This window comes from Cokeromyces recurvatus (assembly GCF_025118155.1).
Source record: "Cokeromyces recurvatus strain NRRL 2243 chromosome Unknown BX663scaffold_35, whole genome shotgun sequence".
Lineage (NCBI taxonomy): Eukaryota > Fungi > Mucoromycota > Mucoromycetes > Mucorales > Mucoraceae > Cokeromyces > Cokeromyces recurvatus.
In genome coordinates, this window is record NW_026251421.1 from 136,242 (window position 1) to 161,542 (window position 25,301).

The 25,301-nt window shown below is 32.0% G+C and overlaps 9 protein-coding genes across 9 annotated transcripts; 5 read left to right on the forward strand and 4 right to left on the reverse strand.

Annotated features, from left to right (window-relative positions):
- The first annotated feature begins 1,133 nt into the window (after positions 1-1,133).
- Positions 1,134-4,547, forward strand: BX663DRAFT_523205 (ATP-utilizing chromatin assembly and remodelling N-terminal-domain-containing protein). The gene is made up of 9 exons (XM_051529489.1): positions 1,134-1,303; positions 1,399-1,577; positions 1,659-1,758; positions 1,815-2,154; positions 2,216-3,297; positions 3,381-3,582; positions 3,653-4,027; positions 4,131-4,244; positions 4,311-4,547. The coding sequence occupies exons 1-9, from the start codon at positions 1,185-1,187 to the stop codon at positions 4,380-4,382; spliced, it is 2,583 nt and encodes an 860-aa protein (XP_051378891.1). The 5' UTR covers positions 1,134-1,184; the 3' UTR covers positions 4,383-4,547.
- Positions 4,498-5,144, forward strand: BX663DRAFT_523213 (tubulin binding cofactor A). The gene is made up of 4 exons (XM_051529490.1): positions 4,498-4,580; positions 4,640-4,745; positions 4,843-4,929; positions 5,037-5,144. The coding sequence occupies exons 1-4, from the start codon at positions 4,537-4,539 to the stop codon at positions 5,112-5,114; spliced, it is 315 nt and encodes a 104-aa protein (XP_051378892.1). The 5' UTR covers positions 4,498-4,536; the 3' UTR covers positions 5,115-5,144.
- Positions 5,145-11,117, reverse strand: BX663DRAFT_523214 (chitin synthase). Its single transcript, XM_051529491.1, has 3 exons — positions 10,741-11,117; positions 8,331-10,568; positions 5,145-8,247 (listed from the first exon to the last, which is right to left on the reverse strand). The coding sequence occupies exons 1-3, from the start codon at positions 11,067-11,069 to the stop codon at positions 5,196-5,198; spliced, it is 5,619 nt and encodes a 1,872-aa protein (XP_051378893.1). The 5' UTR covers positions 11,070-11,117; the 3' UTR covers positions 5,145-5,195.
- A 2,421-nt stretch (positions 11,118-13,538) lies between these two features.
- Positions 13,539-15,090, reverse strand: BX663DRAFT_489679 (uncharacterized protein; the record flags this gene model as incomplete). Its single annotated transcript, XM_051524913.1, has 6 exons — positions 13,539-13,778; positions 13,835-13,928; positions 14,362-14,454; positions 14,615-14,782; positions 14,961-14,998; positions 15,058-15,090. The coding sequence occupies 6 exons, from the start codon at positions 15,088-15,090 to the stop codon at positions 13,539-13,541; spliced, it is 666 nt and encodes a 221-aa protein (XP_051378894.1).
- A 506-nt stretch (positions 15,091-15,596) lies between these two features.
- On the forward strand, positions 15,597-17,341 carry BX663DRAFT_523224 (major facilitator superfamily domain-containing protein). Its single transcript, XM_051529492.1, has 4 exons — positions 15,597-16,183; positions 16,280-16,807; positions 16,883-16,994; positions 17,075-17,341. Exons 1-4 carry the CDS (start codon positions 15,721-15,723, stop codon positions 17,244-17,246), a joined length of 1,275 nt encoding a protein of 424 aa, XP_051378895.1. The 5' UTR covers positions 15,597-15,720; the 3' UTR covers positions 17,247-17,341.
- A 6-nt stretch (positions 17,342-17,347) lies between these two features.
- On the forward strand, positions 17,348-20,061 carry BX663DRAFT_461106 (FAS1 domain-containing protein). The gene is made up of 4 exons (XM_051523945.1): positions 17,348-17,839; positions 17,935-18,189; positions 18,289-18,792; positions 18,878-20,061. The coding sequence occupies exons 1-4, from the start codon at positions 17,368-17,370 to the stop codon at positions 19,891-19,893; spliced, it is 2,247 nt and encodes a 748-aa protein (XP_051378896.1). The 5' UTR covers positions 17,348-17,367; the 3' UTR covers positions 19,894-20,061.
- A 637-nt stretch (positions 20,062-20,698) lies between these two features.
- Positions 20,699-22,107, reverse strand: BX663DRAFT_489681 (uncharacterized protein; the record flags this gene model as incomplete). The annotated part of the gene is made up of 2 exons (XM_051524914.1): positions 20,699-21,294; positions 21,384-22,107. 2 exons carry the CDS (start codon positions 22,105-22,107, stop codon positions 20,699-20,701), a joined length of 1,320 nt encoding a protein of 439 aa, XP_051378897.1.
- A 293-nt stretch (positions 22,108-22,400) lies between these two features.
- On the forward strand, positions 22,401-23,268 carry BX663DRAFT_555455 (COP9 signalosome; the record flags this gene model as incomplete). Its single annotated transcript, XM_051531623.1, has 5 exons — positions 22,401-22,478; positions 22,567-22,643; positions 22,703-22,989; positions 23,064-23,126; positions 23,189-23,268. The coding sequence occupies 5 exons, from the start codon at positions 22,401-22,403 to the stop codon at positions 23,266-23,268; spliced, it is 585 nt and encodes a 194-aa protein (XP_051378898.1).
- A 94-nt stretch (positions 23,269-23,362) lies between these two features.
- On the reverse strand, positions 23,363-25,260 carry BX663DRAFT_555456 (major facilitator superfamily domain-containing protein; the record flags this gene model as incomplete). The annotated part of the gene is made up of 7 exons (XM_051531624.1): positions 23,363-23,616; positions 23,682-23,780; positions 23,860-24,339; positions 24,443-24,497; positions 24,566-24,578; positions 24,641-24,777; positions 24,913-25,260. 7 exons carry the CDS (start codon positions 25,258-25,260, stop codon positions 23,363-23,365), a joined length of 1,386 nt encoding a protein of 461 aa, XP_051378899.1.
- Between the last annotated feature and the right edge of the window lie 41 nt (positions 25,261-25,301).

Consider the following 25,301-nt stretch of genomic DNA (forward strand, 5'->3'; position numbering starts at 1 on the left):
AGGCAAAACGTACCAGAATTGATAGCCAACATGCTGATCAATGATGGTATCAAAGCATGATAGAAATAAGAGGAACAAAAAAAAAGGAAGAGGAAGAATAATAATAATAAAAAGAACGGGATTAAAGAAAAAAATATTCAAGAGGGAGCAAATCGAAGATAATACACAAATTGCTATTGGTTTGGATATATTTATAGCAATGATTATACTGACTCATATAAAACTCTGCATATGTCGCGCAAGTAGGTACCACTCAAGTTCAACCAGCATTAAAAGAGTCTCGTTAGTTGTGTGTAGTGCAGTCATGTTTAATAACAACCTGATAAAGTTAAAAAGTCACAGATGTAATATGACAGCACACATTTAAGAAGAAAGAAGCTGAAGATGGATTAATTGCCGTCACCATGGACGAGTACTTTACTTTTCAAATATGCAAGTTCTGTCAATTGCAACCTATGTGGAACTCTTTCGCAAAGGGATGTCGACACTGCGTTATACATGATGCCAATATCTTGTTCGGTGTGGGAAAAGAAACGTATCTAGGCTGCATTTAAAAGAAGCCAATCTTTAGTAATATCGACAGCTATTTCATCCTATATAAATAGCAAATCGTTGGATCAGGAATGGTCTACCTACTCAAGCTTTAGATTTAGGTTTTTTTTTCTTTTACAAATAAATAATTTTGTTATAGAAGGATTTTATTGTCTCATTTGAAAGTCTTTAAAGATTCCTAAATTCGTCCAATAGAATTTTCTACTCGTCCAGCTTTTTTATTTTTATTTTTTTTTAGGTTAAAATCTTGTAGAAGCGAATATGCAATATAAACCAACTTACATTATTTAAATAATGTGCGCTACTACATATAAAAACAAGAATAAAACAGCATAGTTAAATTAATAAGTCTACATGGTAAACCTATCATGATTTTTCTTTTTTATTCAAGTTTTCTGATTCTTCATCGGATATTCAAGTCGTGACTGCATTCTTATTGACAGCCGCCGCAGGATTTATATCACATAGAAAAAAGGGGTGAAAATCAAAAACACAAAACCGGGAAATGAAAAAGAGAACTTATTTTGATTCATACACGCGATATTAATAAATGTATTTTTTTTTTTTTTTTTTTTTTTTTTTTTTTTTTAAAATTAATTTTTTTTCTCTCTTTGCCATTTCTAATTATCAACATGCCATTATTAAATAGGAAAAGAATACCATTAACACCTACTATTCCATACGATCCAAAGCGTAAACGTAAAGAAGTATGGTATTTACGCTCTACTAATGAAGTCTTCACAAATTACGAGTATCCTTTTTTTTTGCTAGTTTCAACATTCATAAAACAAAAGAATTTTTTTTATACAATAATTTTATTATACCTTAACTTTTTGCCAAAAATAGATCTTATATTAATAGATTAACTTTATATAATCAAGCCATTTGGGAATGCGAAGTGACAGGAAGAAAGAATTTAACCTACAAACAAGCACTCGAGAGTGAAAAATTAGAACATGATAAAAGAGTTGAATACATATTCTCCAAACCATTACGAAAATGTATTTTGGAAAAAGTTCAATTTCGTAAGTTTACCTACAAATGTATACACACAATGGTAAACATATACATTTTACTAACTTTTTTTTTTCTCTTTTTATAAAAAGAAACAAAGAGATTGGATGACTTAGTAGATGACACTTATAATTATTTTAAAGAGAATTATGTAAAAGGCGAAACAATTCAATGTAAATTAAATGAATACAAGTAATGTTAATGAAAAATACGTGCATATGCAATATATAATAATATTCCATCATTAGTTACCATGCTGAAATTGTGGATATTATACATTCTACCAATAATGAATCTCACACAGAACATGATGTTCCTAGACAGCCGGATGGCCGATTACGTTTTCCTGATGCATTCCTTCATCCTGAACCTAAATCACCCAATATATATAATTATAAGCATAAAAAACAATTTGAAGTGCAATTAATTGATGAAGTAGGAAATTTACTAGAGGATTGCCATCGTATTATTGATGAAGACCAAATATATGATAGAGAAAAACATATTTATAATCGTTTAAATATTCAAAGTTTTATACGTGAATGCTGCTATCAAGATACCTACATGAATGCACCATGGCTGATTAAGGTATATATTAAAATTAAATATTTTTAATATTTCATTAAAATAATACTCCTTTTTTTTTTAGCCTGCAATTGCTTCTACTTACCATATAGATACAACGTTACCTGATCATATCCAAGAGCTTTATGAGCGACTCTCTAAAAAACGTAAAATACCATCCTATTATGAACGAGATGCAGAAAAACGAGCTAAACGAGAAGAAATTCAACTATTGAGAGCTAAACAAAAAGAAGAACGAGATAGGTTACGTGAAGAAAAACGCAAACAGTCTGCAGTTAAATATCCTGTAGAAGATCTTGATTTACCCATCTATCGTAAAGATCCCAACTTAAATTGGACCCTTATAGATATGTCAACAGATTCAACTCATGATATTCCATATCCTAGTGGAGGTCGACCTGAACGACCCACACCACATACTAATTCATTATCTCCTGAATTGTTTGATATTCTTTTGGCTATTTGGTCTTTTATGGCAGCATTTTCTGAACCTCTTAAATTATCATCCTTTAGTTTGGATGAATTTGAAGCGAGCATATTTGGAGAAGATAGATCACATATCCTTGCAGAGTATCATGCAACTTTATTAAATGTGATAATTCGTGAACGTAACGAAGACACAATGAATGATATTATGAACGGCGATAGAATGGAGGAGTATTTAGAAACTCACGTAACACTAACAGGTTGGCGCAACAAAGATCAACTTAAGTTAACTTCTAAATGGGATCAGAAGGAAATTAGATCTAGTTATGAACGACGTGGCTGGGAGACAGTTTTGATGGGCTGCCTTAATGATGTAGCAACACCTGAGTTAGTATCTGATCTTGATGAAATCCTCACTCATCTCTATGCAACAACAGCATCCGAAAGAGAAAGACAATACCCCACCTTAACACCTAAACAAAAACTAAATATCCTTACTTTCCTCACAGATGTCGTAAATGAGTCAACTCTTATTAAAAACTACATGGATTATTGCCAAGAACAAATATCCGAATTTAGAAAACAAAAAATTGAGTTAAATAAAGAAGCCAAGATATTAGCATCAAAACGAAATCGGATGGATAAAATAGATAAAGAAGAAGAAAAGATGGAAGATACAAGTAGTAGTACAGAAGAAGATTCAGATAATGACAGTGATTCGTAAGATAGAATTATAAATTTATTTTTATATTCTAAATACATACATATATATATATATATATATATATACATATTATACTTAGCTCGGATAGTATGTTAATAGATCGAGAACATCGACATAAATTAAGGCAAGAAAAACTAAAGCAGAAACAAAAAGAAAGAGAAGAATTTAACCGACAGTATGTGGAACAGCGTCAAGTAGCTAAGGTAAAAAATCAAGAACAACGTCAAAAAGCAATAGAAAGACGAAAATTAGAAGAAGAAGAAAGACGTTTAAGAAAAAAGGTAATCTTTACTCTCCTCTTACAAAGAAAAAAAAAAGTCAAAGTATATGTTTTAATACTTTTCTTTATAGGAAGAGCATTTAGAGGTATCCATGAGACGTTATATGACATTACGCATTCGACCATTAGGTAAAGATCGATTTAACAACCGATATTATTATTTTGATAATATTGGAATATCCAATACACATGGATCTGGTAAATTATATGTAAATAGTCCAAGTGATGGTGATATTTTGTTAATGATGGAAAGAGATCATGCCACTGATTTACCTGAAAGGCCCTGGGGATATGGTGGAGGTATTTGGTTTATTAAAAAATTAATGCAAGAACAAGGCTTAAGAGAAGAATGTGAATGGCTTGAAAAACGTATAGCCGAGCTAAGTAGCGAGACACCTCCTAGTGAATATCGAGGATGGTGGAAATATTACGAAGAGCCAGAAGAGGTAATAAATAGTTTTTTTTTTTTTATTGATAGAGTAAAGAAGAAGAATAATAAACAAAAAAAGGGAGAAGTTTTACTAACGAATACTATTATTATTTCATTAGCTTGAAAAACTACTGTCTTGGTTAAATCCTAAAGGAATTCGAGAATATAAACTGAAAAATGAAATATTAAAGCATCAATCCGTTATTATTGATTCTATGAATAAAAGAGCACAAGTAAATAAAAAATTATATGGTATTTAATTACATAAGAGCGAATACTCATTCTTTCTTCTTTTTTAGGTTCTTCAAGCTAAATCAGAATCAAGTATAAAACGTTCAACAAGATCAAAATCTTTATTAAATAAACCATGATAAGCTTTCCCGTCATTTGCGGGGCTTTATTTTTTGTCATCCGAGAAATCATTGCCTTTTTTAATTTTTATTTTTTGGTGTTTTTATTTTTTTGTTCTTTTTTCCTTCTTTTTTTCCTTCTTACTTTTTAAATCATAAATAAATTTAATTAGAAATGCCTCTTAGTCCTTTAAAAATTAAAACCAACGTTGTTAAGAGGTTGGTTATTACAAAATTAAATAGTTTATTAACTCATCCTTAATCATTACGTAATTTAGAATTTACAAGGAACATCTCGGTTATCTTAAAGAAGCCGAAACTCAACAAAAACGTATTGATAAACTCATTGCAGAAGGAGCTGATGAGGCCGATGTTAGAAAGCAGGTAAATAGAAAAAAAAAGAGTTACTCTTACCGTTTATACATATATGTGTAAAATATAAGAAAACTTAAAGAAAAAAAATACGCGTATTTATTATTAGAAAGAGGTTCTTGCAGAGACACAACAAATGATTCCTGATGTTAAGAAAAGACTTGCTAATGCTTATCAAGATTTACAAAATCAACTAGTAAATATTTATATATAACAAAGTAATAATCTTTATATGCTAACTTTTTTTTTTCTTTTTCTTTCTTTTTTTTTATTTTTTTTCTTTTATTTTTTTTTAAAAAAAAGGAAAACTTTGAAAATGCTGCTGTTGATGAAATACAAGAAGCACAGACTGTTATTTCTCAAATTTCAATTATTGAATAATAATAATAATAAAAATACCATTGATATTCCCCTTTAATCAGAGATTACATAACTATCAGTACTTTATTTATACGAATTAATTTATGAATAAGGAGGGTATTGTTGATGTTGTCTTGTGGCATACATATTCATGCCCATAGGTGGAATCATTGTATTTGGCATAGGTGGCGATATGTTACTATTCACTGTCATCATGCTATTACGTATATTTGTATAATCTGTCATTGGATGCATAGCTAAGCTATTACTAGATGCCATTCTTCCTCCACCATATTCAGATCCAATCACGGATCCAGGTTGAGGTGTTGTCATGATCACACTTCGACTATATTCAGTCATAGGATACATATTATTGCCATAACCTCCATATTCAGAACCCGCCACAACGGATCCAGGTCCAATAACACTACCAGCAAATGTCGCGTATGAACGACGTTGACGTGGTTTTTCATTAATACGTGTATCTCTGTAATAATCATAATCACCAGACTGTTGCATCATGCTACCACTATATTGACTAGGTGTACCATAACTTTGTGATTCTGAGTTCATTTCCCATAATTCTTGTTCGTAAACACTCCATTTTTTCATAGGAATCATCTTTTCATCAAACTTTTCTTCATCAGTGACGATAATCTTACGCTGAGTGTCACCAACGACGATACGCGTATTACCCCACGAGAAATCATCAAAATGCCAAAACGAGTAAACGGGTAAAAAGAAAGCATAGACTGGTAAGGCACAGATATAGAATATCATCCAACCAATGTGTTGCCATTGTCTTCTTAAAATGAAGATAAGAATTTGTAACCCGTATAGACCAGCTAGCATACTAATAGCCAAGATGGGGAATGGACCAGCATGTGCCGCAATGACATAAATCAAATAGATCAAATAAACAAATGAGACTGGCAACGATAGGGTACCGATCAAATCGAGCAAGACAACGAATCGCATTGTAAAGCAACAGAAGCCACACAAGTCAGGTAACATGACAACCTCGAATAAATTGTGAACAGTTGAGTTAATCCATCGACGACGTTGTGATAGTAATACACGTAGTTTGTCAGGTGCTACAGTTTTACATGTTGCATAAGGAGTAAACTTCATCTTATATTGAGGGAAGTGCTTCATCATGAGTGTGGTCAAGTAACGATCTTCACCAAGTGATAACAAGTTCTTCTTATGTAGCGTATCAACGTGATTTTCAGCATAGTCTTGAACGACCTTATGTGAAATGATAAGGGGCTCATTCTTGATAGGGGTACGAACACGGTACATACAGAAACAACCAGGTAAACATGTAACAGAGCCAAATAAGGATTCAAATGCCTTTGCTAAATAGTGCGAGATATAGTATTCATAGACTTGAATCATTGTAGTCCAGGATTGATCTTCATTAGCTAGTTTTGTTTCGCCACAGATACCCATAATACTACTATCATGCAACATGGAGGAGATTAGATAGCTAAGTGAATGAGGTAGGACCTCTGTATCTGAATCGACCATTAAAATATATTCGTAAAATGATGGGTTCACACCAATCACATTCTTGATTTGATGGTAGATCTCGAGTTCCAAGGGTGTCATTTCACTATCAAAATGAACACGATTCAAGAAGTTCATACAGATCATTTGAGAGTCACGCTTACCACGATTACCAGGCTTAGCACGTTCAGACGCTTTACCAACCTTAGCAATAACAATATAGGGCACAACATGGCCCTCACATTCGTAGAGACCTGAATAGACTTTACCATAATTAAGTTGTTTAGCACCTTCACCGACGGACTTGAACATATGAGGTTCAGGGTCCTGCTTTGTATCATAACCCAAGATATCCAACACGATACGAGGCGTAGGACGATCGTTACCACTACCCATGACCATACCATCTGCAATAATAAACAATAACTTGCGCTTATCATCATACTTCATCACAGTTAATGAATCAATCGTTCGTCTCAGTGACTCTTCATCCTCAGTATAACATGGTACTTGACAAATCACAAACTTATCATGGTCCTCGGGTGTTGGCGCACTTCCAAACTGAAGGGCGGCCAAGAATTTGATCAACATCGTGAAACACATAACACAGGCAAAGGATAACAATAGGTAGTTACTAAATGTACAGCGAGGCTCCTCTCGAGGATCGACATTACCAATATAAAAGTAGTTATCAAGACAGTTAAGATTCATCGCTATTTCCTCAGCGGTCATTGCCTCTTTGTAAAGCTGCCATTTTGAGGTTGCGTCCGTACCTCTGTAACGCTTAAAGAGTTCTTGGACAGTTGGGGAAAGAAAGTTGTAGGAAGAGGAGGCACTATCGGTTCCTCCAAATATCGAGACGGTATTGAAATAATCTGTAAGATCGTAAACTTTGTTGTTAATAGCAAGAGCGTAACGATTCCATGAGTTGGCATCAGCAAGGAGGTCCTTGAGGAGCCAAACAAGTGTGCCCTTTTTGTAACTTTTCATAGTAGGTAAAAAGGTCTTCCAGTACCAGAAGGGATCCTTCATGTTAGTCAATGAAGGAATCATGAGTTGGTCCCCAGAGTAATGCACAAAGGTCGCCTGTGGGTTGACGGTAGTGTTAGGAATGATCTTGATGGTTGCACTAGAAACAAGGCCTGAGCAAGCGATAGTAAGAGGAGGAGGAATTGAGGATGAAACATCATAGCCTGCAAGAGCAGCCATATCAGCTTTAGTAGCTATATATCCACTACCACCATGTTCCAACTTAGCAAATTGGGTTACGTCATATACAACACCTCTTACACTCATATAGTTATCTGCAGCAACATCGTGGTTTCGTACCTGTTGAGTAGAGTACATCGTGCTCGTGCCTGGACACATCACTTTACCTAAACCAATAATAAAGAAGAGAACGACACCCGAAAAGAGAACAATGATCATACAAAGGGTTACTTTCTCACGCCAAGCTAATTGAATATCGGGTCGGTCCATTTTGCCAATCCAACGTAGTAGAGGGGAAGGGATCCACCATGTCATAAACCAAACAAATCTGACCCACCATCGACGAATACGTGTAATGGGTACTTCTTCAATATTTTCAATCTTAGGTGGTTGAACATCTTCAATCATTTTACTCATATCCATATTAGGGCCAAATCTACATATGTATATATTATAAGTAAAAAAAAAAAAAAATTGAATATTAATACTATATAATAAATATATGTATATATAATTTACCCTTCACTAAGGCCATTAATACCCCATTCCGATTCTTCACCCCATTGACTTGCATCTCGCTTATCCTCACTATATACATAACTGGCACCATCTTCATAAATAGGAGAACCTTCAAATGATTGCTTCATATCATTTTCATAATTCATCAATACTCGCTCATCTTGATAATCCATTTCAGAGGGCGTTTCAATATTCGTCTTTGCGCGTGCTCGTTCTTCCTTTTCAGTTGCTCTTAAACCATTTTCTAACTCCTTCCAAACTTCGTAACTTAACCAAATATATTCCGTACCTATAAAGACGGATTCAACAGTCCAATTCATAGTCATACAAGCCGCTTCTACTATTTCCTTGGTACTTGATCCCTCCTGCTGTTGACCTAGATATGCCAAGAAGGACTCATAACGTTCCACAAATTCATCAAATGAGTAATGATTAGCATAATCAAATTGATGACGAACGATGAGATCGGGTATTAAGAATGCCTTAATCTGGGATTTTACACGATTATGGTCGAACTCAGGCTGCTGAACGTCATTAGGTCGTATATGGATGATATTGTAGATCCGAGTATCTGAGATAGTAAAGATGATATCTCTCAAGGTGACATAGAGTTGATCAATGACAGTCATCTGTTGCATATTTTCATAAGCCTCCTCTGCCTGTTTAATAATCTGCATCGTATCGTCCTCAGGTATCGGTTCATCAAAGACGTTTTCAGTAGGTTTGCGTCTCTTAGTTGGACGTCTACGCATAGAGGGTGCTCGAGTTGGTTTACTTGTCACTTGGGCCTTGATCACCGTGCGATTATCATTTGGATGAAATTCAGTGGCCACTGCCGTGGTCCCCTGGAATAGATTTGAGATAAACATGTTCGAACTACCGTCTCGCAACAGATTGACAAAGTCAGGTGAAAGATCATCCAAGTTACGTTCCAAGAACATGTCGACCGTGTAATGAACGGTTCCCGAAAAATGATTAATACCAAAGGCATAGTAAGGCTGGGATGATCGAGAGAGGGCGCTGTGACTTGAGTACTGACGTTGAAGAGCAGCTAAGAAATTAGCGTTAGTAGCATCTGTGGCACCCATCTGAAGACGTGCCGTGTCACGATCCATAAGTCCAACGATACCACCTAAACCTAAGGCTGATGAGCTTGTGAGATCTTTAGTAGGATGGTCCTCAAGGAGCTGTTGTTTGTCACGACCTAATAAGAGCTCAAGACAAGGGGCATTATCCATGATACGTACAGCTGGTAATGGTACACCATCATTGACCATCATAGCATGAATACCTTGTTCATCACTAAAATGCTCATGAACCAAGAATTGATGTATACGTTCATTAGCTAAATTGGCACAAAACTCTTGAAAGCCGTTTGTTTGAAAGTTTTGAAAGCCAAACTGATCTAGGATACCAATCACGTTGGTGGGTTCACCATCATAACAGATTTTACGATTAATAGATTCGACAATCCACAGGAAGAGAAGATTGTAAAGGATAGAGGCAAGATCATCACGTTGTTTAGCAGCTGCCTGAGGGTTCAAGAAGAGTGTGCACACTTCCTTACCAATCAACTTGAGTTTGTAAGTGAGACTCGTTTCGAGTTTTTGAGGAGCAACACCAAGCATGATAGCCACAATGTCAAGGATGTCTCTGTTCTTAACCACACATGCCTCTTGTGCTGCAGCTGCCATTATATTTGTATTCTCTGTAAACTGAAGATTGCCGAGATGCAAGATAGCACTCAATAATTGAAATATTTGGGTAACGGTTTTAGTCTTGAATCCACATATCTTTAAGGCACTCTTGAGATCAGCAAAATCAAGCTCGTCATTCGGAGTAGGCGTCTGACTAATATAATTGAAATACTCGGGTTTAAAGTTAATATAGAGTGCATTCTTTTCATCAGGTGTGGTGCCTGCCAAAAGTGAATAAAACACATGGTATGTACGCTCATTGGGCGAAGGTTGAGTGACTCTTGACTTGTCGAATTGATAAGTTAAAATCTTAGTACCCAGAATACGGCCCCGCTCATTAAATTGAATTTCCTGAAACATGCCGAACTTGGATGCAGAAACATTTTGTGTAGTACGAGCATGTCCAAATGCCTCAATAATAACAAGACTGTTCTGAATTTGTGAACTTAATTTATTTTCTCTTTTATTATGTGTTGAAAGTTGTAAGAGTTCACAAAGGAAATGAGTTCGACTTATACTTTTACCAGAACCTGTAATACCACTATAAGTGTATAAATGTATATACAAATATAAATATAAATATAAATTTGTATATTTATTTATTTATATAGATATTTATACATAAATATATATACATATATGTATATATATTATTATTATTATTATTATTATTTACTTGGTTATGTATTATATATTTATAATTTTATAAATACCTTAATATCACACTCTGATCTTCTCCAGTACGCCTCATATGAAAATACACTTTTGTAGCTAAATCATATATATGAGGCTGTAATAAAGGTTTCTGTTCTGATAAATCCTTATATCCAATTTCAGCATACGATCTAAGAGTAGCATCATTTAATAATTCAAGTGGTTGGTAAGGGTTAACGACAATTAAGGTAGAAAAGCCAAGTTGGGTATATGGTAAATTATGTTTAAATCGATTTGCTAATAGATTCGAAATTCTCTCTTCAGAAGGAAGTGATCCATTATTAGGGCAAAGAGAGACAAGGTCTGTGCGCGAGTCCTCTTGTTGCATTTATATATAAAAAAAAAAAAAAGGGGGATACTACGTTGTACAATAAATAACAAAATAATTAGAATAAAAAAAAAAAAGAAAGAAATTAAACTCAAGGAAGAATCCTAACAAAAAAAAAAAAAAAAAAAAAAAAGAGAGAGCTCGAGTGAATCAGAATCCGTGGAGTGTGAATTAGTTTCTATTGATTGCTATTTTTATAGGGAAAATTCGAAAAAAGGAAGTATAAGGAATAAGGGTATAAAGAAAAAGAAAACAGATAATATTTATTATGTAATTAAATATATGCATATTTTTTTAATGTCATTATATTATGTACTACACACACATATAATTGCTTGGTTACTATTGTTCAAATAAGCAAAAATGTCGTTATTTTTTTTTTTTTTTTTAATAAAAAAAAACTTTTTTTTTCTAAAAATATATACATTCGGACAGCGTTCCTAATATTTTGTTTACCCATGTTCTTTAATTATTGGTGTTTCTTTTCGGAATATATTTAGTAATCAAATCCTTTTTTTTTTCGTATATATAAGAAGAAATTAAAAAAAAAAAAAAAAAAAAAAAAATAAAAAAATAAAAATAAAAAATAAAAAATAAAAATAAAAATCCAAATATGTCAAATAGCAAGTGCATGTGGTCTGTTTCTAATTATTAAAAATATGTCAGTTGTTCAAATATGTATTCATGAGGGGATTCCTAATAAAAAAGTAAACGCACTGCCCGAATATTCCAAATAATTCAGTTTTGTCATAACATTAATAAATAATAAAATAAAATAAACATTCTTCGATAATTAATTAGACCAAAAGAACTAAAGACTTTACTTTATTCTGAATTTTAGAAAGTTTATATAATATTTCATCAGCCACAGTACGAACCAACATTTTTGGATAGATTACCATATGCACATTTATGTTCCTTGGACTGTTGTCGTTGATTTTGTAACTGCAATTACAATTTAAGGTCCCGAATGTATGTAATAAACTTAAACTTTAGTTAATCGTTATATACAATAGTAATGAAATATATTACAAGAGAGCAAATCATTTACATGTTTTGTTGTAAAGAATGTAGCTAGTTAATATTACTGCTTTAAACAAAATCATCGGGCAATCTATAGAATACTAAGATAGACTATTTCAAAGGTTTAGCAAAGTCAATTTTACTATGTACCTGAACAATCTACTGAAGTTCTATTCAAACGTACAAGTATCAAAGCCTAAAACGGTTCTCTAATTTTTTTTTCTTTCACTACAATAATAATAATAATAATAGGATTAGATTATCCCTGGTAAATAATTCACTCAATTTTTATTATTTTATAAATGGTAATATAGAGTCTGTACATTCCCTAAACGCGATACATATATTGAGGCTTTGTAATGATGAAGTATGCAAGAACTGTTGTTTGAGCATACATAATATACTCGTTATCGTTTAAAAGTATTCAAGCTTATTTGATAACAGAGCTACTATTGTCGTCGATAACTGGTGCTCAAATAAAAGAAATTAAGTGCATGAATAGCATTGAGAAGAGATTAGTAGTATGTACAGCAAAAAAAAAAATCTGATGATCATTGTACATTCTTGGGACTGGGATATTTGTTGCTTTTTTATTATTTAAAAACATACATACAATAGTCAGTGTTGTAAAAATAAATAAATAAATGCTAAACACTTGTCGCAATATCAAGAATACATGAAGAGTTTAGCAAATGACAGTTATAATATAATAAGGTGTATAGAAAAAGATAAGTGGAGCAAAAGATGATAAAACCCTTGCCAACTTGCTTAATTTGATATACTAAAAAATCATAAGACTGACTATTAGTTAAAGAGTTTTAATAGTGTTTGTTCAAATGTAAACGATACATTCATTTAAAGAGGTATTAATGACAATAAGAACTACTATAAAATCTCAAGGTCAATAGTGTTATGCAGAGTCAAAGTGTTTAGGTGTCATTTATTTATGTTTGCAACGAAGGAATCTAAAGGACAACAACTACATATAAATACGTAAAGAAGAACATAATAAGCTTACCCTACATATTTATATACATATTTATATTTATAATCGTATGACAAATGCACTTGCATATATTCATTTACCAGCCAAGTTGCAATTATGCTCTATTTTAAATCGCGAGACCGGATTACCGAAGAAAAATTTCAGAAAACTCTTAATGCTTAGGAAACGAAAATTTTCAATATTCTTAAAGACTGATGACGAAGGTTTTGATTTGAACAGTATGGATCTTGGATGCCATTTGGTTCCCCTTAATAATAGGGCCAATCGATATATCCTATTTAATTTATAAGGTCTCCCGTCAAAACTGTAGACCTTATACTACATTTAGCAGACTTATGTTCTATTTTACTCGTTATTAAATCCCGATTAAAAATATTTCTTATTTTTGATAATTACGTAATAATATTAAGTTTATGCAGGTGGATTTTTTTTCCCGGTAATCAATAAAGTCCACGGCTTTCATCATTATCATCATCATCATCAACAACAACAACAACATTAGAATCTATACAAAAATCGGCTATAGTTGAGCTAAAAGGCTGAACTACGCAGAAACACCAGTCATTTTTTTGTTCAGTGATAATGACAGTATCAATAGGAATTAACACTCTTAAGATTTTGTGAACATTTTTATTTCTTTCTGATTTAAGCATTTGGATTTTTAAATCAACCATATAATCCTAAATTATTGAGGAGCTAGTCAGCAATCTCAGTTTATTTAAAATAATATATTTACTTTAGCATCAGAAAGAATATTTATTATATTTTCATTAACTTGCTCTTTTGTAATTGGAAATGAAAAAAGTTGAAATAGGATCGATGATGTACAACTTTGGTTCAATTAATTTCAAATGGAAAAAGTTGTTGGCAATCAAAGCCCATGATTAAGAATAAAGATAGAGATATTTCTGTAGTCTTTAAATTCTTCAAGTAGTCATTCAAATGCATTTTAAATACTAAAGCAAGCTTCATTTTACACAAATATATCTTTGAGGGAATACATTATCTTTACGAACTTATTCACGCGTAAATCTGATAAAGAAGAAATGATCCAAAGATCCAACTGTAGCTTTGTATTTATTTATTTTTTAAAAGGCATTAGAAATCGTATCTCCCCTCTCCCCTTATTATGATTCAGTTGGTTAAAGTCAATGATTTATTGCTTAAAATACAACAGACAATTCCACAAAGAAGATATACCACCATAGTATCTGCTTTCCTAGAATCTTTTTTTTTCTTTTTTTTTAAATAAATCTATCTTACCATCTGATAAATTCTATAGAGTATCCAAGCAACTCTTCAATTATAAATGCACAAAAGTTGAGCTTGTAATTCTCTTTTGAATATTTAGAGATGCTACTCGTTGCAAAGAAGTAGAATTTGTTTATGTGTATATTTAGGCTAACAAATCAAGATAAACCTTTCTAGTATACGGGCCAATCTGATTAATTTAAATATGTGTATGTAACAGAGTATTTCTTTTTGAGCTCGTTCAATATTATTAGCTGACACTAACAAGCCAATTTTATCAAATTTAGCCTTGATCTTTTTCATAACAGTATCTTTAAGTAGGTATTTTGTTCTATACTTTTTAATCTCTTCAAGTAATGATAGTTTCTTTAAATTTGAGACATGTGTATGTGTACTAAAATCAACTATATCAAAATCATTGTTCTTGCTTAACCTGAGGAAAAAAAAAAGGACGCTTTATTTTAGTCAAGCAACTTGAGCACAAAAAAAAAAAAAAAAAAAAAAAAAACTAGATTACCATTTAAAATAAAAAATTTTTGCTTTTAAAATTGTTCAAATATTCTGATACTGTAAATTAGAGCTTGCATAAATAGATGCTTAAAAAAATATACCTTATATCCATTCCGTACACATTTTTAATGCAAATTAACTGTTGAAATTAATACTTTATTATGTGTTTGTTATTTTCATCAATTTCAACAATTTTACTAGATCTTTCAATTTTATCATGTTACCAATCATTTAACATCCTAACGCAAATGATGACTTTTTGAAATGTTAAAATTCGATCACTTATTTTGTTGCAGCAACTTTATGAAATTAACTCTTGGATGGTTTTTCTTGATACGCCTTTATAAATAATCAGATAAGAAGCAACATATTATTAATATTTCAGTTGCCTTTTCTCCATAAATAGATCAACTCAATCATCTTTTTCGGTGGCATCTCCATCTTTAACAATGCGATCATTTGCATAACCACATAGCATGATTACAATTTATATAATTTCATTATCCATCATCTCTATATGATGACTTTGTTATTTTATTGCACAAATCTAACTAATAAATATGAATATTTAAAGTTTGTAGTCTTTAGGTAATTTCTATATTTGGATGTTCATCTCTGCCCAAATTGCTTAGATCATTCTAGTGTGAAACCAAATGTCTTCCAATCAGGTTAATTGTAATTAAGCTTAATTTTAAACCAAAATAAAAGTTTTATTTTACCATTCGTTCCTTTTTCTACTTTGTTTTAAATTTAATACTTGTTATATATTATATTTATTTGTTTTTTTTTTGCGTCTCTATCTACAATATACCAACTCTTTTGTTTTTATAAGGGAAAAAAAAAGAATTCAATTTATTTATAATGGAATACAATGAAGAGGTAACACCTCTCTTACCAAAGCCTACAACTGAAAGCTTTAAGGATCTTAAGCCTCATATTAAGCCCGTACTTGCTTCTTTCTTTATTAGTCTGGTTGCTGGTCTTAACGACGGTAGTATTGGTACCATTATCCCTCGTCTTAAGCAATACTATGAAATCCCTAATGAAACTATCTCTTTACTCTTCTTATGTTCCGCTTGTGGCTTCTTTGCCAGTGCTGGTTTAAATGGCACTATTGTACATAAATTAGGTCAGCTCAAAACCCTTTTTTTGGGTTCTACAAGCATGTTTGTTTCTTTCTTTATTTTATCATGGGGTTTCCCATTTCCTGTTATGATCTGCGTTATGCCATTTGTAGGTGGTGGTATGGCTTTATTAGATGCAGCCATGAATGTATATACAGCCAATTTGCCTCTAGCTACTCTTATGTTGAATATTTTACATGGTAAAATATTTTTTATTTTTTATTTATTTTTTTTTTTATTTTTTTGCCACTATTTTGTATTGACCCCCCTTTTTTTTCTCATTGTTTATTATTTAGCTGTATATGGTGTAGGTGCAATGATCAGTCCATTAGTTGCCTCCTTTTTATTAAAATATGATGTCAGCTGGAAAGGCATGTATGTGTTTTTGACATTCATTGCTATCCTTAATATCATCTTTATTGCATTTGGATTTTGGAATGTTGATTTTGGTGAGGCTAAAGAAGAAGAGAGTGATAACGATGGAGTGGATAATTACAAGGAAAATCATAAAGAACTCACCAAGAAGGCTATTTTCAATAAGGTGACCTTAATAGGTGCTACCTATATTCTCATCTATGTAGGCGTAGAAGTTACACTAGGCGGCTGGGGTTACAGTTTCTTAAAGGAAGGTAGGCATGGCGATGAGATAGCTATGGCTGAAGTTGTATCCGGTTATTGGGCAGGATTAGCAGCTGGAAGAGTTATCTTGGGTTATCTTTCAGGTCGATTTGGCGAAAAATTAATGATTACTTTATTTACAATGATGACAATTGGAGCTTTATTTATTATGATGGTATCTGAAAACATAATATTAGACTCAACAGGTAAAAGAATAGAATATATAAATATATATAAAATAACTGTATACTTATATGTATGTATGTATGCATAAAAAATAGCTTTTATTAGTATTGGTCTTTTATTAGGTCCAATGTTCCCTACAACTATTTCGTTAGCTTCTAAAGCTTTGCCTAGAAGCTATCATGCTACTTCTATTGGATTTATGGCAGCGTAAAGTATAAAATACAATGACTTATTCACATATCTTTGCTAATATATATATATATGTTTTAATGGCAATCATATTATAGTTTAGGTGCAGGTGGCGCTGCTTTGTTTCCTTTCATAACAGGTCAAGTTGCTGGTAAATTAGGTATCTTGATTATGCCCATTGCTTGTATCATTATGTCTATTATCATGTTAGTTCTTTGGATTTTTATTCCTACAGACAGGCCCTTTTTTGATGCTTGTCTATGCTCGTAAAATCTTGTGATCTATTATGGTGACTGCTGCATGAATTCTATATTTATTCTTAATTTAGATTTATAAAAAAAATATGCTTTCGTTCTTTTTTTTTTTTTTTTCCTCTTTTGTTTATTTTATCATGTTAAAAATAGTATCGTTTATATTTTATCTAATAGTATGGCATCTAACTTATGCCAGTATTATGGATGTTTTGACTCAGGATAAACGATTTGAAACACTTGTTGCTCATATTGAACATTTTGAGTTGATTCAGTTCATGAACGATCTTGATGGAGTTACGCTATTTACCCCCGATAATGATGCCTTTAAAAATTATGAGTTTAAAATTGATCGCTCTACTTTACTTTACCATGTCATCAAGAAAGGCATGAAAGCATCTGAATTTTATGATGGACAATTAAAGGAAACATTTCTGGCTTCAGCAGGACATTTAAACCCAGATAGACCTGGACAACGCATAAAGTTCAATGTAAAAGAAGAGAATGTGTATTGTGGTGGAGAAGCAAAGATTATTGAAAAGGATATTCCAGTAAATAATTCAACCTGGATCCAAGTCGTAGATCACGTTTTGCAACCACCACACCTTTTAGGTTTAAAGAAAAAAAAAAAAAAAAAAAAAAAAAAAAAAAAAAAAAAGAGGAAGAAGGCCCATTATGTAATAAGACTAATACTTGTTATGAAATAGGAAATACAATCTTGGAGAGAAATAAGCCACTCTATAATCTAATGAACTTATCGAAAACAATAGATATTTTAAATCAAAAAAGGCCTTTTACAGTGTTCGTGTCGACCAAGAATGATATTTTTGAAAAGTTTAATGAAATTGAACATAATTATTTAACATCAAAATATGCGATAGAAGATTTAGCAGTCTTTTTTAATTATACAATCATTGATAAAGCTATTTTTATGAACGAATTTACTTCTGGAAAGACAACATGTAATTTGGCTTTTGTATATATAAATATATAAATATATATATTTTATATGTACTATTTAAGTTTTAAAATAACTTATGTATAATATCATATTTTCGTAGATAAATCTTTGTCTGGGGATTCTTTAGTTATCGTATCTGATAAAAAGTCCATGACAGTGAATGGTATACCCATTAGGTCTACTGATATTATTGCTTCTAATGGTGTTATTCATGAGATCAGTGATACTTTCAAACCAGATATTCAATTTGATGCTAGAAAGTATCTTTATGGCATGAATAAAACATATATGATTGATTGGATAGAACAGCATAATTTGGGTTACCTTAATCATTCTTCATCAGAAAATTATACATATTTAATACCTCCATTAGAATCTGTTAATCAATCGTTGGTATCTACTCATTGGCTTAGCTATCACATTCTTGAAAAGGCCTGGCTAGAAAATAAACTACGTGATAATACCCTATTAAAAACCGAATTTAAATCAGATGATTTAGCAGGGCATCGACAACGACTTCCTGTCTATGTACAACATGAGGATATAATGACATCAGGAGGCAAATCCATTATATTTGATAAGTCTCGTATGATTGGTGATAATGGTATATAACAAGTATATATATATATATATATTTATACGAACTTGAAATTTATATTTGTATTTATATATATATATATTTGTAAAAGTGAGTGTGAATGGTGATGTTATTTATCAAATATCAGAGCCATTGACTATGCCTGGCAATATCTTCAAAGAGTTAGCAGTAGATTTGGATCTGTCCACCTTTATTGCCGTCTTGTATGTTTCTGGAATTATTGAGGAAATCAAACAAGTCAGGGGGCTTACACTCTTTGTACCAACAAATAATGCATTTACAGAACTGGGATTGGTGGCTAAATATTTAGTACATCTCTCAGCTCGTTCTCGTTTACAAGCATTACTTCGACATCATATCCTTCCTACTCCCTTATACTATCATGATTTTATAACAAAGGACTATAAGACATTAGCCAACACTACACTTCATACTCATCGTAATAAAACAGGTGTTGTTATCGGTGATAAAGGGATCATGACATCTAACAACTTATTAGTGTCAACAGGTGTCGTACATCAGATCTCTCAGGTCCAGATACCATTTGAGATTACGAATACAGATGTTTTGGTCGGTATTGAAGAAGCAAAGACAATGGTTCAAGTCCTGAAACGTGCTAATCTTTGGGAAGAGATTCAGAAATCAGATCATATTATTTTGACGCCAACCGACGAAGCCTTTGCTCATCTAGATTTAGACCGATTATTAGACGATCCTTATCAGTTGGATCGTATCGCTAGATTTCATATCGTACCACATAGATGGCAATCAGATTGGAACAACGACTATGCAACATTATTATCAAAGGTAGATAAGATAGTATTTAAAGGTAAAAAAGATACTGGCATCATATTGAAGGTCAAACATGGGAGTGACCATGAAGTACATGTAACGGAGCTTGGTCATGTTTATGGTGGTAGTGGTGTGATGATGATAGATACAGTATTGATACCAATCAGAAGAGGATTTTTTGGACTACCCTTCTTCTGGTCAGTTGTGGTTCTGTTAACCCTATTAGTTTTAATGAGTGCCCTATTAGGAGTGGTAGGATTTTTTGCATATAAAATATATCATCGAAGAAGATTAGGATATCGACCCATTTATTAGCAAAATAATGATATTCATTCTTCATTTCCCATTTATTTATTTTTCACCTATATAAGCAAATATATATATATATATTCTTTTAATTGAAATTAACAAATATATTGTATGATATTCCTTTTTTTTTCCCCCAAGTGTACAGATTTATATGGAATGTATATTTTATTAAACAGTATTACTTTTTATAATACATATTTCTTAAAACCATATTGCGATATGTAGAGAAGAAGTCAATTATAACGATATATTAAATTTAAGGCAGTAGTAGTTTAACCTTTCAATTATATTACTCAATTGATTATTTATGATAATACACTTTTTCTTTCTTTCTGTATATGAATTCTTTACCCTAAACTCTAAGGTACTAGTCGCTTACTGCCTCCTTCTATATGATCTTATCATTCAGATTGAAGTTTTTATCCCTCCCATCCCTCCCAACAATTAGACACATTTTTGTATTGATAATCGAATACTTGAGATAGCCCCTATTCTTGATTTTTACTCATATCCCATTCTTGTAGTAAAATACTTGTACTATCTTAGTCAAATTTGTATATTTCTATTATATACATTCCAAATGAACACATAAACAAATTATTATTGCTTAATCATATATTTTATTTTATTTTAAAAAAGAAAAGGAATTTAGTTTTCTATTCTATCTAGGGTACTATAATTGAAATATTAAGTTAAAAAGAAAAAACAAATGGGAAGAGGAGGGAGTAGGGAAAGAGATGTGTGTGTGTGTGTATGTGAAGGACATAAGATAAAAACTAAATGAATTATTTTATTTTTTTTCCCATTCTATTTAACTGTTTAGTGCCGCCTTATCTGTCAAGACCTTGAGTGCCTTTTCATTATAGATACGTGAAATCATTACAATCTCGTTACTTTCATCACTGCTTACCAACAGACGACCAAAGTGGTCAACAGCCAAGCCAAATGGGGTAAAACAGGCCCCATGAGTACACTGACTGCTACTCAAGATGACTTCAGGAGTATGTTTATCCCATCTGGGGTTATGTCCTACATCATCAAAGGGCAAATGAACAACATTGCCTGAACCATGATTGGCCAAGATGGGAGTATCTGTCCAATTACAAGGTAGACCCACAGAGGTAGCTCCTGTTTTCAAATCACCAACAGAGCAAAATTGACCCATAAAGAAATGAACACTTGAGGCTATCGAGTTGGGTGGTAAGGGAACAGCGGGTGGAAGATTGTTAGCATGTTGTTGACAATAGTCATCATTGATAGAATCACTCATGAAATCTGGATGCGCCCATTGACGTCCCCTATTGTCAGAGGATGTAAATTTATATTCTGTCATACAGTATGGGAAACCATAGTTCGTATTAGGAGTTTCATATACATTGAGTTCTTCAGCAATACCAGATGCAAGATCTAATGCGTACATACATACAAAAAAAAAAAAGTTCAGACTTATAAATAAATAAATATATATATATATATATATATATATATAAACTTACTTTCACTAGCGCTAATATCAGCTCGCTTAATTTCACCATTGACGAGGGATACACCATTAATACCCCATAATCTAGATTGAGCATCCAACCCCAAAAGTCCTTGTGTATTAGTTCCATAAGCGTAAATTTCACCATCTCTTTCAAAATCAAAACCTTCCACAGGAAGAAATCTAACATTAAATCTCTTGATAACATCACCACGAGCTACATAAGCATGTCCAAGGAGGTCAATAGTCAAATCAATGGCCTCAGTACCCGTATTATGAATAACCTCAACACCTTCACTTAAAGGACTATGTTGCCCATCACTATAAGTAAAGGCCATGACAGATTCTTGACCAACAACATAAAGACGATTACGAAAGAGAGCCATGGATTGAACTTGACCTTCATAGATGAGCTGAATATCAGAGTTACCACATTTATCCATTCGTACTGAATGAATACCAGTAGGAGAGGAGACCAAGAGATGATTCGTGTAATCAATCAAGAGCTTACGAGGGGAGTTGATTTGATTAGTCAGGATAATAAAGTCATAACCTTTCAAAACCTGAAGCGTATGAGCAGATTGAATGAGTTGCTTGGGTTTACAGAGTGGCTGATCTTGAGTAGTCGAAACGAGCAAAGGAAGATCAGCAGAGGCATCAGGGACAAGAATGTTAGTAGCACCGACATACAATGCACCGGGGACTGGTGGTGGTTCGTTCGTATCAGCATCGTTCATATTATCACCATCACGACGAAATAATATTCTAGGATCAACCGCTAAAATCAACGGTACGAAAAGAAAAAAAATAAATGATTTGAATACCATTTAATAAAAGAATGAAGAAAAGAAAAATGGAAAATAATAGATATCTAAACGAAAGGAATTTATGATGATTCGAGCTGGAAAATTATGCTTTGAAAATGATAAATGAACAAAATAGGAATTAAAACTCAGTTGTCGTCAACATTTAAAGCAATTATCATTTTTACCATTTATTTTCAAAAAAAGAAAAAAAAAACCAAAAAGAAATGGACACCATTTTAAAATTAACTCTAGAAAAGAACTTTATTGAACTTGTCAACACATGTGAGCAACTAGAGATTCAGGTATACTGTTATATATAAAGTTTTTTTTTTCTTTTTCCTTTGTTTATAATTCTTATATTGTTGTATATGTTTTGTCTAAACATATAAGAGTGCAGCCGATACTTCCTTGGATCTTTCATACATTTACCCCATTTATCTAGCAAGTTATATATTAATTCACGATCTGTAAGCTTATTTTTTTGTTTAAAGGCATATATATATAATAATTTTATATTTTCTATTAGTCAATCAGCACGGTATCTTCATAAAAGAATCTTGATCAACAATGCATCATCTCCTGAAATAGATGCCATTTGGCGTGTTATTGTTGATGTAATAAAAAAGAATTACCAACAATTATACAAGGATCTTGATGATTATTCGTGGTCAGAAATAATGCAACTTCTAATTGAGCATATTAAACAAGATGTAAGAGAAGAATCATTTCAGTTGATTTCAAATATTTATACATCCATTGAATTATCGCAAGCGTCAACTTATTTTGGTCTCTCAGACAAAGAAGTCTTAAATGGTGAGACTTTTAAAATTTCATTTCTTTCTAATAAAAAAAAAAAACTGATAAATATAACCGTTCAATTATGATAGAATTAACAGCAAGAGGATGGAGTTATAATGAATCAACTCAAATATTATATCCTATCAAACCATGTAAGCAATAATATATTATTATTATTATTGTTCTAAATAGATTCCTTCTATTTATATTATAGCTTCAGTCTCTAAAAAAATAATCAATACAGATAATTTCGAAAAGATAGCAGATATCATATTAAATCTTGAAAAGTTTTAATAAAGAGGAGAAGGAAAAAGATGAAGGGTATGCATATATTACAAAACTAAGTATCCTTATTTTGTTTTTTTTTTCTGGTTTTTTTTTCCCAGTATTATTTTTTTTCATCTTGTTGACCTTCGATATCAAATGCAAGTCGTTTTAAGTCACCTTTAAGCAAAACAGTTGGTAATGAACCAACACAAACGATGACAGCAACAATTATCATGGATGTTTTCATATTATTAGGCGGATTTGCTTCTGGACCTGCACGAAATGAATCAATGATGACACAAAAGATAAGCATCGATAAGGATGAAATAGCCCATAAAAGTGAAGAGGATATAGATTCAGGAACAGGATATGAAACTATATAATATATAGATTATTAGATTATATATAATGTATTGAAAATGAATACTATAACTTATTACTTTCACAAGCAAATTCGACATGCAATGGAAACAGGGCATACGAGAAAAATCCAGAAAGAATACAAACCATCAAGATTATACTGAATGCATTTGGAATTACTAAGAGGGGTAATAAAATAAAGGTATAGTCTTGTTTAATAATGAATGTTTTTTTTAAAAAAAAAACTATGAGATTTACTTTCAAAGATAAACATAATATATGTAAATGCCATGAGCGGTGTAAATACTTTAATAAGTAATAGATGTTGCCCTGTTTTACCTGCCCAATAACCTGAGAAGAGGCCACCCAAAAACCCGGCCAAAGTAATAGATGCCGCACAGTAACCTGATTCATGATCTGTATAACCAAATGGGATGATAGCTTCCATAATGAATGTAGACATAGAGAAGGCCATACCGGCATTAATAGCGCATAAAAAGGCACAAATCCAAAAGGATGTGTTGACGAAAAGTGTTTTAATACCTATCCAAACCTGTAGACGGCCTTGATTAGCAGATGGTGAACAGGGAATTCTCGGTAGGCTAGGCAAGAAGAAAGAAGGAATAGCGACTCCAGTAGAAATGATGGCAACAATGAGTAATGTTTGAGGGACATCTTCAGGGGTATTAGAGAGTTTGGGCATCATGAGAGGGGAAAGTATCATGCCTAACGATAAAGCTATTAATATATGTATATATATGCATATATATACAGATAGGGAGAGAGAGAGAGAGAGGATTTTAATTGGCATAAATGGAAAAAGTAATATAACTTCTATTACTTGTTAATGTATTGGCCAATCCTCTATGTTTAGGTGCAAACCATAGTGAAGCGAACTATGTATCATATATTAAATGGTATAAAAAAATTATTAAACATGATAGTGTATAATATATTGATGTACCTTTGCTGCGATGCTAGTAAATAATAAAATATATTAATATATTATAAATATACATGTATTTATTTAAATTATTACTTATAAATAAAAGGGCCGCCTATACTAGCAATGACTTGCCCAATTATCATGACAATATATCTATTATGTTTAGGAACAATGATCGCCAAACAACGGATCCAGCAACCTATTAAGTTAGTGATACTTGCAAACATAATCTGTATATGTATATAAATATATAAGCAACATATTTTCAAAAAAATAAAAAAAAATAAAAAAAAATAAAAAAAAATAAAAAAATAAATAAATATATAAAATAAAATAAACTTTTCTATATAAATAAGTATATTTACATTCTTTTTGAGACTAAATCGTTCATAAGACCATAGAGTGATTAGAGAAAAAACAGTATTAACAATGGCAGCTACGTTTGATAACCAATTGAGTAGTGTAAAATCGACCTGGAGCCAAGCAGACATGGACGTGGGAGAAGATGCACCTGTCATCCACATTAAGGCACAGGCACAATTAATAAGCATAATACTAATTACTTGTAACCAGGCTACCCAAGTTGTACCATAGACTGGCGTTTGAGTTTTTTGATGTGGAGCATCTTTGAACTTATCAATTGAGATATCTGAATCATAAATTGAAGGTAATTCTGGAATATTATCATTTTTTGCTACCAAAAAAGAAGACATAATGCTATATATATATATATATATATATGTGTGTGTGTGTG

What these genes read in the sequence shown, in the direction of transcription:
- BX663DRAFT_523205 (XM_051529489.1), top strand. Translation starts at nt 1,185, where the DNA reads ATGCCATTATTAAATAGGAAAAGAATACCATTAACACCTACTATTCCA. An exon ending in TCAGATAATGACAGTGATTC is followed by an intron (nt 3,298 to 3,380) that starts GTAAGATAGAAT and finishes TATTATACTTAG; the next exon opens with CTCGGATAGTATGTTAATAG. An exon ending in ATTACGAAGAGCCAGAAGAG is followed by an intron (nt 4,028 to 4,130) that starts GTAATAAATAGT and finishes TTATTTCATTAG; the next exon opens with CTTGAAAAACTACTGTCTTG.
- BX663DRAFT_523213 (XM_051529490.1), top strand. Translation starts at nt 4,537, where the DNA reads ATGCCTCTTAGTCCTTTAAAAATTAAAACCAACGTTGTTAAGAG. An exon ending in AGGCCGATGTTAGAAAGCAG is followed by an intron (nt 4,746 to 4,842) that starts GTAAATAGAAAA and finishes ATTTATTATTAG; the next exon opens with AAAGAGGTTCTTGCAGAGAC. An exon ending in AAGATTTACAAAATCAACTA is followed by an intron (nt 4,930 to 5,036) that starts GTAAATATTTAT and finishes TTTAAAAAAAAG; the next exon opens with GAAAACTTTGAAAATGCTGC.
- BX663DRAFT_523214 (XM_051529491.1), bottom strand. Translation starts at nt 11,069, where the DNA reads ATGCAACAAGAGGACTCGCGCACAGACCTTGTCTCTCTTTGCCCTAAT. An exon ending in GATCAGAGTGTGATATTAAG is followed by an intron (nt 10,569 to 10,740) that starts GTATTTATAAAA and finishes ATACACTTATAG; the next exon opens with TGGTATTACAGGTTCTGGTA. An exon ending in ATTAATGGCCTTAGTGAAGG is followed by an intron (nt 8,248 to 8,330) that starts GTAAATTATATA and finishes ATACATATGTAG; the next exon opens with ATTTGGCCCTAATATGGATA.
- BX663DRAFT_523224 (XM_051529492.1), top strand. Translation starts at nt 15,721, where the DNA reads ATGGAATACAATGAAGAGGTAACACCTCTCTTACCAAAGCCTACAACT. An exon ending in TATGTTGAATATTTTACATG is followed by an intron (nt 16,184 to 16,279) that starts GTAAAATATTTT and finishes TTTATTATTTAG; the next exon opens with CTGTATATGGTGTAGGTGCA. An exon ending in CATAATATTAGACTCAACAG is followed by an intron (nt 16,808 to 16,882) that starts GTAAAAGAATAG and finishes CATAAAAAATAG; the next exon opens with CTTTTATTAGTATTGGTCTT.
- BX663DRAFT_461106 (XM_051523945.1), top strand. Translation starts at nt 17,368, where the DNA reads ATGTTAAAAATAGTATCGTTTATATTTTATCTAATAGTATGGCATCTA. An exon ending in GCAACCACCACACCTTTTAG is followed by an intron (nt 17,840 to 17,934) that starts GTTTAAAGAAAA and finishes GTTATGAAATAG; the next exon opens with GAAATACAATCTTGGAGAGA. An exon ending in TACTTCTGGAAAGACAACAT is followed by an intron (nt 18,190 to 18,288) that starts GTAATTTGGCTT and finishes ATATTTTCGTAG; the next exon opens with ATAAATCTTTGTCTGGGGAT.